Below are 12,198 nucleotides of genomic sequence, written 5' to 3'. Positions count from 1 at the left end.
ACCAATGGCCCATCTCTTTAGCTCCTTCCATAACTTTCAGTGCTTCTTAAGTTGATCACATTTGTTTTCCAGCTGAGTTTTGTTGTACAGTCTATTAGTTCTTTCTTAAAAAAGTTTCGTTATATGTTGCCAACCTTCTTTTTCGACATGTGTGGTTGGTCTATTGTCTTTTTCTACCTTCCTCAAGCATAAATCACAGAAAATTATCTTCGTCTCTATCCCAAATAGCGGATATCCCAAATTTTTGTTTACCGAGCGGATATTTAAGTAAAAAAATAAATAAATGGTTTAACATAATTTGGCATGTAAAACAATTATGCATTAAGAGAAAACAAAAATATGAAAAAAAAATTCAAAGTAGAGCCAGAATCAAAGCATAGATATCATAAATAGCTTCATGTAGGATCACCAATTGTGTTCTCCAGGCATAAAGACTTGGCAGTATCTGTGTCAAATTAGCATGACTGTTTCTTTTTTAATATTCACAATTGGTTATCGATTGAGTCTTTTGTTCTATTTTTTCCATCATCGCTCTACTAAACAGTTCAAAAGAAATGTGAAATGTGCTCGATAAATCGCACTCCAAAACCATCACCGTAAACGAAAACTAAGCAACCAACGGGTCCGCAAACCATCCAAAATAATAAGAACATATAAATCTCGAGAATCATGCCTGATATGTTAACAACTTCTACTCCACCTCAACATATCTCAACATGGATAGATATATGGGCACTGTTTTACAGTTTCTCTGAGAAATTTGTTGGTTGATTTGTTGTCTTTTTCTCAGTGTACAGTAACATTTTTGGGAGAGAATGTTGAACACTGTTTTTTTTAGTTTTTCTAAGACTTTCATAAATAAATTGCATATGCTTTGGTGCAAAGTTAAAGTTTACAAGATAGATAAGTTAGCAGCATCTATACTTATAATGTTCAACTAGTAGAAGTTGTGGAATGAAATATGTATAAGCATCGTTCATCTGTTTCTTTCAGAATTTTTTTGTATATTTGTTCTGCATATACATGCACTGATGCAAACCCGAAGATTACGTGTCAGATAAGGTACCAATAACTAATTTTTTGGTTCTATCATGCTAGCCAAATTGGATCCTCGAGCGAATTATTAGAGCTCAGTGAGACCTCTTAACCAAAGAAGACTCCATCCATAATCAATATTTTCCCAAATCGACTAAACACTTGAACGTGTTCTCTAGCAACAGGTAGTGTCTGTGGGAAAACTTCTTCGTCCATTTAAATTTGACAAACGGTGATCTGTTGAGTCATTTGATAGTTAGTTTTTTTTTATCGCTCTAAATTACACTTAAAGGACATCTCCAATTGATATCTTATCCGACGTATAACTTCTGCATGTGCATGATAAGTACGCATAAAATTCTGAAAGAAACAGATGACCAATGCTCATGTATATTTCGTCTCATAGCTTCTACTGGTTGATCAGAATAACGATAGATGTTGCTAACATATCTCTTGTGCAAACTTCAACTTTGCATCAAAACTTAATCACATATTTTATTCCATAAAAATGTATTAAAACTAAAAAAAGGAATGCTCAACAGTACCTAAAATGTTATTTTACATTGAAGAGGGGGCAAGAACTTTATCAGAGGAGGCAAATCGACCTACGAAATTTCTCATAGAAATTGTAAAATAGTACTCAAATATCTATGCAACACATGCATACCAAATATTCTGAAATAGACGGTTTAACAATGCTTATATATATTTCATTTCATAGCTTCTACTGGTTGTTCATGATATGTGAAGATGTTGTACACTTATATATCATGCAAACCTCAACTTTACAAAAAAAGCATACACAATTTTAAAAAAAAAAAAAATTGTTCAACATTCTCCCTCAAAATGTTACTCTACACCGAGGAGGTAAGAGCAAACAAATCGATCAACAAAATTTCTCAGAGAAACTGTAAAGCAATAATTATATATACAAGAAAAAGCACACAAAATTTTGTTAAAGAAATGGAGGAACAATGCTCATATATATTTTATTCTATAGTTTCTACCGGCTGATCAGGATAGGTATGGATGTTGCCAACTTATCAAACATGTAAACTACAATTATGTATGAAAACATATGCAATTCCATTTGTAAAAGTATCTTTTATATTAAAAAAAGATTTCTTAAAGAAACAGATGAACAATGCTCATATATATATGATTTTATAGTTTCTACTGGTTAATCATGATATATATAGATGCTCTTAACTTATCTACCATGCGAACTTCAATTTAGTATCAAGACATATGCAATTTCATTAATTAAACTACCTCATATACTAAAAAAAAGGTAGCAATGTCAAACATTCTCTCCTCAAAATGTTACTCAACTCTGTAGAGGAAACAACTGCAAGCAAATTGTCCAACTAACATCAGTGCAAGCATATGTAGAACAAGTCTACAAAGAATTCTTAAAGAAATTGATATATAATGCTCATATATATTTCATTCCATTAATTTTGATGGTTAATCATGATAACTTTAGATAATATTAATTTATCTATTATGTAAACTTCAACTTTGTATTAAAACATATGGAATTTCATTAGCAAAATAATATAATGAAAAGAAAAAACAAATAGGTGCTTAGAAATCTCTCCTCAAAATGTTCATCAACACATATTCATAGGTAAGAACAAGCAAATCGACCATCAAACATCACTGGATGTATATGCAAAGCAAACACGCCAAATTTCACAGAAGAAGGAAGAAAAACATAAAAGTAGGCAGCAAATAAATCGCAAAAAAAATCATAATTGAGAAAATTTTATCGGAGGTGGGCAGCAAATAGATGACGCCGACAATGGAGGGAGTGGAGCGGAACTGGGTTTCAGCCCTAACGACACAGATGAAAATGAGAAAGGGTCGAGTAGTATATGGATAGATAGAGTGGGATTACCAGAAATCCAAAGATGTGGCGACATCATAGGCCCCTCACAACAGAGCTCCAACCACGGAACACTCTCCCTTCTTCTGTTTCAGTGTTCGACGAAATGCGGCCCCCATCTGTGAAATGCACAAGAATAAAAGGTTCCCAAACGCAATTTTTCCAGTTCCGAAACGCATAAGCCACAACAACGACCTCCCAAACGGGACCTTAATTGCTCTATCCATCCATTATTCATGGAAGTAGAATGCACTTGTATGGATCATAGGAACAAGGTATCACTTCTCAAATCTTTGATTGTACTGCGGGTGGGGTGGGTAGGGCTTGTTGGGTTGGGTTGGGAGATTAAAGTAAAATTTTTCTAAGGTAATGATGGTGGAATGACATCAACATTCACCACTTTCAAATCTTGAATGATACAATAATCTTCAACATTGTTATTAATGATGATCCACATAGTTGGCCTATGCGATTATAGGATGCTATAGCACCTCACTTCTCTTAGGCGAGCACCACCATTACTAAGATGCCATCTGGATGAGCGCCTTAAAGCACTAGGCGATGAGGTGCACACTTTTTAATACAAAGAATTTCTAATAGTTAGTTAAAAACATACATAAACATAATATTTGACGGGAACCTATATTTAAGAAATAAATATGATAAGATGTTAAAGAATTATTGAAGCGCTATCTTGGCACATATTGGATTATAAAAAAAAATGCATGGTCTAATTTATGTTAAAAAAAATCAAGCTCATGATACTCAACTTGAGATAAAATTTCATTGATCCGATCTCTCTCAAAGATATTGATGATAGTAATAAATAGTTAATTGGACAGTGGTTTCTAATATCTCAAATATATAGATGATATATTTATGATTGATGGTGAATATTTGACACTGGTTCTAGAAAGAGTTTCAAGAGTTAGAGAAAAAATGTGCCCATCAAGAAGCATGCCAATTAAAATATATGCTCAAGAGTTTATGGTTATATTATAAAAGATTTTGGTGATGATGAAGGTTAGAGTAAGAGATCGAATAAGAGCTGGAACGTTACAAATCAGATGTTTACAACAGTAGTTCAGGTGACAAGGCTATTTTTGAGGTAATGATGGCATCATGACATCAACATGCACCACTTTCAAGAGCATAGGCGACCAGGCGATACCTGCTTCTCAGCAAACATCATCATTTGCACCATTGCATAACTTAGGCTACTTGGACATTAAACATCTTAAAAGACAAAAAAAAAAATTCCAACCTTCTGAAGGAATGCACACTTTTGAATGCAATTAATGCGCTTGACTCTTTAAACAACATTCTACTTACTTTGCTTTGTTGCCTTATTTGGTTGTATTATTTGCACCTCTTTTGCTCTTCTTAATTTGCTTTGTTGCCTAAATTGGTTGTGTTATTGGCACCTCTTTTGCAACTTCTCATGCTTGTTGATTGCATTTAAACAAACAATAGCAATGACTACTCCATAATTGATCTCATCATTAACATTTTTAACTTGACACACACCCCATCTACACAACCTACACACCTTCATCACTTTTAAGAAGCTTTCAACCCCATGAACGATTGGTTGACAGTCAACATAAATTTTTTCCTTGCAAAGAAATGATGAGAATACCAAAAATGATACTCCGAACTTCAATTTGGCAATCTCATACTTTAATGTTGGCTTATGATTTCTTATAAACTATAGCCGCAAAGGGATGGAGTGATCGAACCATCTTTCGTCAAAAACTCCTACAATGCTAGGGCAGATGACACAATGAGCTTTCATGACGTTATAATGAGTCATAATATTTATCTCCAGAGTTCTTCTCTACAGACCAAGCTAGAATACTGTTGGGTAGCTTCTCATGCTAGGCTTGAAAAGGTCCAATCAATCCAAGGATGATTTGATCTCTACATCAACTTATACATGCCTGCACTTTGACTTGATTTCATAGTCCCCTGGTGGACTTCTACTCACTAATCGGCCCTAAATGTATCAAATTAATCCTAGGAAAATTTAACCTCTACAACAACTCATATGCATATGCATTTGTGTTGTGGCTTCTTATTTTATCTATGTGCTGCGAGTTAATCAATCCATGAAGGTTTCAATTTTAAATCAATCTATTTGAGTCTGCACTGCATTTTAATTGTCAACTTATACTTGTATACACTGCGATTTGACGCCAGTTAAATCAGTTTCAATTTAATGGCTAACCCATCTTCCTAACGTGGCTCATGTAAAATCGTAGTATTATCTTTTGTTCAATGTTAGAGTAGATTTTCTACAAGCAACAATAAGTTGAAGTGATACTCTCCAAGCAATAATTATAGAACCTTCACATTCACAAGGTCAACTTGTGACACCATAGTCTACACATCTGACAAGATTCGCACATTGAAATCCTTGAAATGGTCATGGAGTGAAAAAGCTGTGACTAAACCCACATATTAGAAGTACCAAAACTTTTGAAGTTATTATCTTGAAGATATATTTATGGGTTATTTATCAGGAACTCATATATATGTGTTAATTCCTAATTTTTTAAGGTCATGGATCAATTACACTTTGATTCATGCTTCCACCGTTTTGGTGTAACAGTTGTACCACAAAGACGCAGTACTTCCAAATCTTCACCTTTGTATCGCATCATAATACATAATATCCCTTCTAACTTGGCATCATTCTTAGGGACAAACTGGTTTGACATTGATCTCATAACAAGTTGGATCTCTTCTTATCTCTTTGACAACTCGAGAACCAAAATACCCTTTAGCTTCTTGGTAATTTCATCCCATCTGGACCTTGGATACAAAATGTCACTTCTAGCCTCCGTCCATTCTTACAAAAGTTTTAAACCATCTTTGATTCTCACTTTCGTAAACAACCTCTTAAAGGAAAGGTAAAGAACTAGTAATTGTTACTCTCCAAAGAGCGAGTAGAGTTCTCCTTTGAGCCCTCATTCTTCATCAACTTCTTAAAGGGGAAATTTAACTGAATTACTTTTAACTCTTATTCATTTTCAAGCTCAGTCACTCATTTAATTGCCAAAGGGTCTTTTTTGGGACAATTCTCTGGTTGGCTTGCTGATTTTTTGCTTTGCTGATTTTGTTCAAGAAATGTTATTTGGCACAAGAAAATTCATCAAAACCAATTTCTATTTATACTGAATGATCTTTTCCAACATAACAATAATGATAATGATGGCATTCTAACTTCCCAATCCATCCCAATTTTATCGAATTTACTTTTATTTTTCGAGTGCTTCTGCATTTTTATTTAGCTGTTTCATCTGTTTTTTTTTTTTTTTTACTTCGAGTACTATGATTGATTTTTTCACTCCACATATTTAATTATACTCTTATGATCTTATGTATGCGGTAATGCATTAATGTAAGGATAATAAATTTTGTAGCACAAGTTAAGTCTAATTTTTTTGTCAGCCTCTTTTTCTATGCACTGTAGATTACAATATTATTATGTTCAAGGGATTATGTTTATTTTATTTTTTGGGAAAAAAAAGTAAAAAAATAGATGAAATTTTTGTAGAATTTTTACTTTGTTCATTTAAAAATGCTCCTATATTTGAAACTTCATACTTTATAATCTTAAATGGTTGCGCTTCTAACATATGGATTTGATGTTAGATATCTACCAAGAAGCTGGTTTGCCGCTGTGGTTGAGACCTTATGAGGTCATTGTCACTTCCTCCTATACTGCCCTTATCGAAACCATTCCTGATACGGTGATCATTTTATCTCATAAATCTATTTCATTCATTATTTTAAATAACCCATAATTAAAAAAAAATTGCTTTTGTTGTAGGCTTCAATTCATTCAATAAAGAGTAGATTTCCTAATATATCGAGCTTGCGTGATTATTTTGTGGCTAAATATGAACTGAACTCTTCAAATTTTAAGATCGCTCAGGTAATTAATATTTGATTTTATTATGTAGAAGCTTTTGTCTCACTTTCTTGGTATGAAAAAACTTGAAACTAAGTTTAGCGTGCTGATGATCCTTTTTCCTTTACCATTTTTGTTTATCTTACCAAATCTGAAAGTAAGCAGTTATACTTGTGAATCACTTGAAGCAATTCTTTTCTTCTTGGAATACATGACATGATTGCTATTTTCTTCAAGATTCATTAAATTGCTAAAAAAAATTAAAGCATAATTATTAATTAATTTCCTGGCAATTAGCTCTTCATGATGGTCATAAATGCTAGTCATAGTAACTGACAAATGGAATCATTGTTGAACTTGACTATGAGGATGGATTCATGCCTCTTCAAAATGTTTTGTATGTGTTCTAGTTAAGATTTCCAAGTTGCTCATCATGGAATCTCATTTACGTTACAGTTTCTTTATTCCTTGACCCATATAAGCAACTTCTTATTTATTCGGCAAAATCTATTTCTCTTCATTTAAAAATTATTCTAGTTATAGATACAAACACGAGAGGACATAACATTTTATTAAATAGAAATAAAGAGCCATAAACACAAAAAAATTTTAATTATTAACATAAATTGTGTAATTAAATACGTAATTTATGTATTTTTTTTATTTTATATTCTATGCTGTTATTATTGAAAAAAATTATTTGCAAAATTTAGAGAATTGGCTGTGTAGTTTATTCTAACATTTGTGCTGAATTTGCACAATTCTAGGAACATTTCTATTAGGAAAATGTATGAAATTAGGGGTTCAAAATTAGGGATACAATTAATCCAATAATTATTGTAGTTAATGAACAAAAATGACTGCTAGTTGTGAATGCAGGAGACTTGCATTAGTCAGTTAGTACGAAGGAGTTACCTGGTAGAGGCGTTATTGCTGGAAGGTGCTGGTGGCAAAGTTGTTGGTGGGAAGCACTTGGAAGGGTACTGTTGGGACTGGTTAGCCAATGTGTGGGGGTTATGAGCAGTCAGCATTGGAGTGGTTCCCGGGCATCGGTCATGCGCGAGTTTTTTTATGATTATAAATATTATTTATGAGAAACAAAATATAAAGTTGATGCTGATTAAAGCTAAAGAAAAATCTACTTTAAGGAGTATTGCAAAAGAAAAAAAACAAAAGTCAAGTTTGAATCTTGGATTTGAAATTATGGTTAGAGAAGAAAGTTAAAGTCATACTTATGCATAGAAGGATAGAGATACTCAGGGTGTATTTGTTTCTGTTGTGGTTGTAGAAAAGCTAGTTTAAAAAGTTGTTGTTGAAAATCTGTTGTTCAAAAGTTGATGTTTCAGAAGCAGTTGTTCTATTTAAAAAACACATTTATGAAAGTGTTGTCTTTCGACATAATGATTGTAATACACTTAAGTATATAAATACAGTTTAGTTTAAACTTTTTGAAAAGGGCAACCATATATAGTGTGACTTCATTCTAGTCAACCAAATAAAAAGGGTATTTACATAAATACCACCCAAATCCTATGTTTTCACATATCTAACACCTAAACTTTACTTTTTTACATTTATACCACCTAAATCTTTCAAATCACATAAAATCTGCAACCAACCTTAAGTTTAAGAAATAAGAAACATGGACAGATTTGCAAATCAAGGACAATAAGCCAGTTCTATCACTAAAAAAAGTATCATTTTTGAATTCAACAGAGCAAGAAAATCAAAAAGGTTTCAAGATGCGTACTTCCTCTTCGAACATTTTACACCTCATTTTTTGATCCCATGTCATCATACATAAACAAAGTATTTTAAAGCCACTGACTGTCAACGATGTCCAATTAAATATTCTAATTTTTCATGTGTTGTAAAGGCACCAAATGTAAACTTGTAGACTGAATCCAACATTATTCTTCTATTTTATACTTATGTATGTATGCATTTCATATCATTCATTCAATTTTAAAAAGATGAAATAGGGAGTTAGATAAATAATGCCAAACTACTAAGTTATAAAAAGATAGGATTATTTATCCTCATGCATCTTATGTTTTTCATCCATATCCTTAAGTAATTGAGATTCCAAGCGGATTCGGGTTTGGATTCCATTGTATCAACTCAACTATCTAGCATACAGGGTTATTGTAGAATCGTGAATCTGAATATGTTGACACAGTAGAAGAATCTCATAGCAAACTTTGCTAAATGAAAATCTCATGGCATTATTCCATAAAGAAAGATAACCACGAGAACGCCTAGGAGTGTCGGAGAGCTTACCAAACTAGCGGAGAAGAATAAGGGGTGTGAGAACGGCTGCTAGTATGTGAAAGTAGGACAAGGCAAGACAACCCGCGGGAGAGCCTAGGACTTGCAAGAGAAACAAAGCTCCGGGTGAGGGTAGAATAGCGAAGCAAAGCTCGGTTGGCGTTGGTTTTTTATTCACGAATGCGAAACGAGGGGGCTGAATCCGCGTTTGTGATTCTACAGTAATTTAAAATCCCGTTCCGGACCGAATTGATGAAACACACGAACCAAACAAAATTAAAACGCAGTTTGGAGGAAAAGCTGGTTTTAAAAGCTCAAATAAATGCACACTCTGTCATTGAGTGGGAAAAAAAATGTTTTTGTATGCATCGAAACAAAGTTGGAGAGTTTTTATGGCTTCAAAATTAGGGGAGTAAGCAGGAAGTGGCGGTTGTGGCTAGCTCAACAAGATGAAGATTGCAAGCAAAACAAATTGGTGATGAGGTTACAAGTGAACCAGTGCTCATTCAGGCTTGTTGCAATGAGAATGAGTGAGCAGAGAATGAATTAGAAGACAGCGAGTCAAAATGGGGATTTTAAGATGCCAAAAACAAATTGAAATGAAATTATTTTATTATTGTGAAATTGCTTCTGACTTCCCCTGCATGTGTCCCATGTGTGTTATTGTATTGTTGAGGCATGTTTGAATTGTGTTTAGCTTTAATTTTGGAGAATATTTCAGACAACTAGTGTTGTTGGACACGTAATGTGCCGTGTCAAAGGTGTGTTTGTGCTAGAGGCTCGTCCTTATTTAACATATTTACACTTACACAGACATTTTGAGCCATCCATGCTTCATAGTTATTGTTGTGAAATTGAATGCTTTGTTTATTCGTCAATTGACTACTATGATCCCTTGTCAAAGGGTCTAGTTACGGGCTCTCGGCAATTTTTTTTATTTTTAAAATTAATGCTGTTTTGCATGTTTGTTGTAAGTTTGACTGGCCGAAGGATTTTTACTGAAATCCCACTTGATTATAATTTTGGCTATTGAACTAATTTTGCTTTTTAATTTTAGTTGATTCCGGATATTACAGTTTTGAGCTTCAAGATATTATCTGCAAGTGTTGATTCTATTCACCTGCATTGCATCATTCTAGTGGAAACCCTTTTCATTATCCCTCATCAATTCCTCTTGTATTTTATTGGCACATGCCATTGAATGGTTAGAGATTTTTAGAGCTCTTAAATTAAGCATTTTGTTATGTTATAATGACTAGCATGTGAAAGGACTGTTCCTTTGATTTATCTGTGCAATGGAGAAAAATATCTTGTAGGTGACTATCAATTTCATTTTGGAACTTTGCTAATAGAATATCAATCTTTTCTTCTTTTGGACTTTTATTGCGTTAGGCTATGTTGCAAATCAAAGCTGCTTTCTTGTTGATCAAGTTTTTGTTCTATGTTATGCTCATGGCAAGTTTTTTACACTTAGTGATACTAGAAAATTTTTTCCCAATCTAGGTAAAAAGGAAGTTCAATACTCTCATTAGTTGAAGCTGTACAGAAAGAACTTTAAAATCAAGTCAACAACTCATGTAAAATACAAATGCGATGAATGGAGGAGGATTTATAAAGCCAGCCCAAGTAGTTGAGTAACGGGTAACAATGATGATGATATGGATTAGATTGTTTTAGATACATGTTGCGTGCAAGAAAATTTGTGGCAATAGAGTGAGAATTAGTGTCTTAGTATTCACAAAGATTTAACATACACATAGATAAAAGCAGTGTTCAAAGAAAAGGTATCATAAATTTTACATGAGAAATTTGGAAAGAGATAAATCATGGAACTTAACTTAGTTAAAGTAATCCACTATATATTTCAAACTGCAAAGTTTCACTTTTTTCTCTAAATGGAGAAGATGTTATATTATTTGGACTGTTTAGAAAGATTGACAACAATAACCTAATAATAACTATGCTACAACAACTGGTTGGATAAGTACAACCGCTAGTAGTGGTTGGTTATGATTGTCGGTGGTCCCTAACTTCAAGTTTTCTTCAGAGTGAGGTCTTAACTCTTAGCTTCTTTTTTCTATTGTTGAAAATGAGATCCTATTTATAACTTCGGGAGAAACATTTTGATAAATTTACAAAAATCTTAGAACACTCCATCGGACGGTTCATGTTGATTCATTTGATCATAGATCATTTTTTTAGTATTCTAGGTAATGACGCTAATATTGAGTGATCACAGGCTCGCTTGATTTTTTTCGTCGAGACACTCGATTTGATTCTAAAAATGCTAAATAGATTATTTGACCTTTCGATCAATTCTTTAAAACTTTGAATCATAATTCAAGTACTTGATCTGAGCTCATTTGGTTTTGGATGATTCGCTTTTAGTATCGTTAGTTTCATACTATCGAGATATTCAGTTTGCTATAAAGTTGCTTAAATTGGAGCTTGAGTGATCTTGAATTTAACTCTCGAAACTTTCTTATTTAACGTACATCAAGAATTGTACTTAATCAGGTCGATTTTTTAATGACATCAATACATAAGAATATTATTCATTTATTGTTTGTACTGAAATCTTCTATATTATTTCCAAATTGCTGATGTGTATGGTATTTTATTTGCTAAACCCGACTTAGATCAGGAAGTCCTGTTAACATGTAGTGTAAAGTAGAATCATGCCAAAACATTGTTTCTCCTAGTTGTCGTGCTTAGGTTTCCAGAGAAAAAAAAAACTTGTGTTTGTTGCAAATTACAATAGACATGCTGCTTGGAGCTTAAATAGCATAATGATACTGGAAAATACCGCCAGACTATATTCTCTCCCTAACAACTGTATATCTAGTGTCTGTGATTCTTCTTATATATTTACATATCCATCTCTTAAACTTTCGTAATTACATTTATAACACATTGGTGTGATAAAACTTTTTATGAAAAGGTGTATTTAATTTTTTTTTAGAAATAGGTGTAGTGGTATTTTTGATGTGATATTAAAAATTTGAGTGCTACTCATGTAAATATTGAAGTTTGGGTGTTAGATTTGTAAATACATAAGAATTGTGTTGTATGTATGTAAATTCAACTCCCC

The 12,198-nt window shown here is 33.0% G+C and overlaps 1 protein-coding gene across 1 annotated transcript in view; it reads left to right on the top strand.

Annotated features, from left to right (window-relative positions):
- Positions 1-12,198, top strand: part of LOC110029250 (phosphatidylinositol 4-kinase beta 1-like) — a 43,362-nt gene that overhangs the window by 18,872 nt on the left and 12,292 nt on the right. Inside the window, exons 9-10 of the mRNA XM_020731454.1 lie at positions 6,581-6,678; positions 6,759-6,863. Of these exons, the coding sequence (XP_020587113.1) occupies positions 6,581-6,678; positions 6,759-6,863 (203 nt within the window). The remainder of the gene's footprint in view (positions 1-6,580; positions 6,679-6,758; positions 6,864-12,198) is intronic.

The sequence above is a fragment of the Phalaenopsis equestris genome, unplaced genomic scaffold (assembly GCF_001263595.1).
Source record: "Phalaenopsis equestris unplaced genomic scaffold, ASM126359v1 Scaffold000002, whole genome shotgun sequence".
Taxonomy (NCBI): domain Eukaryota; kingdom Viridiplantae; phylum Streptophyta; class Magnoliopsida; order Asparagales; family Orchidaceae; genus Phalaenopsis; species Phalaenopsis equestris.
This window is presented reverse-complemented; position numbering and strand designations above follow the sequence as displayed.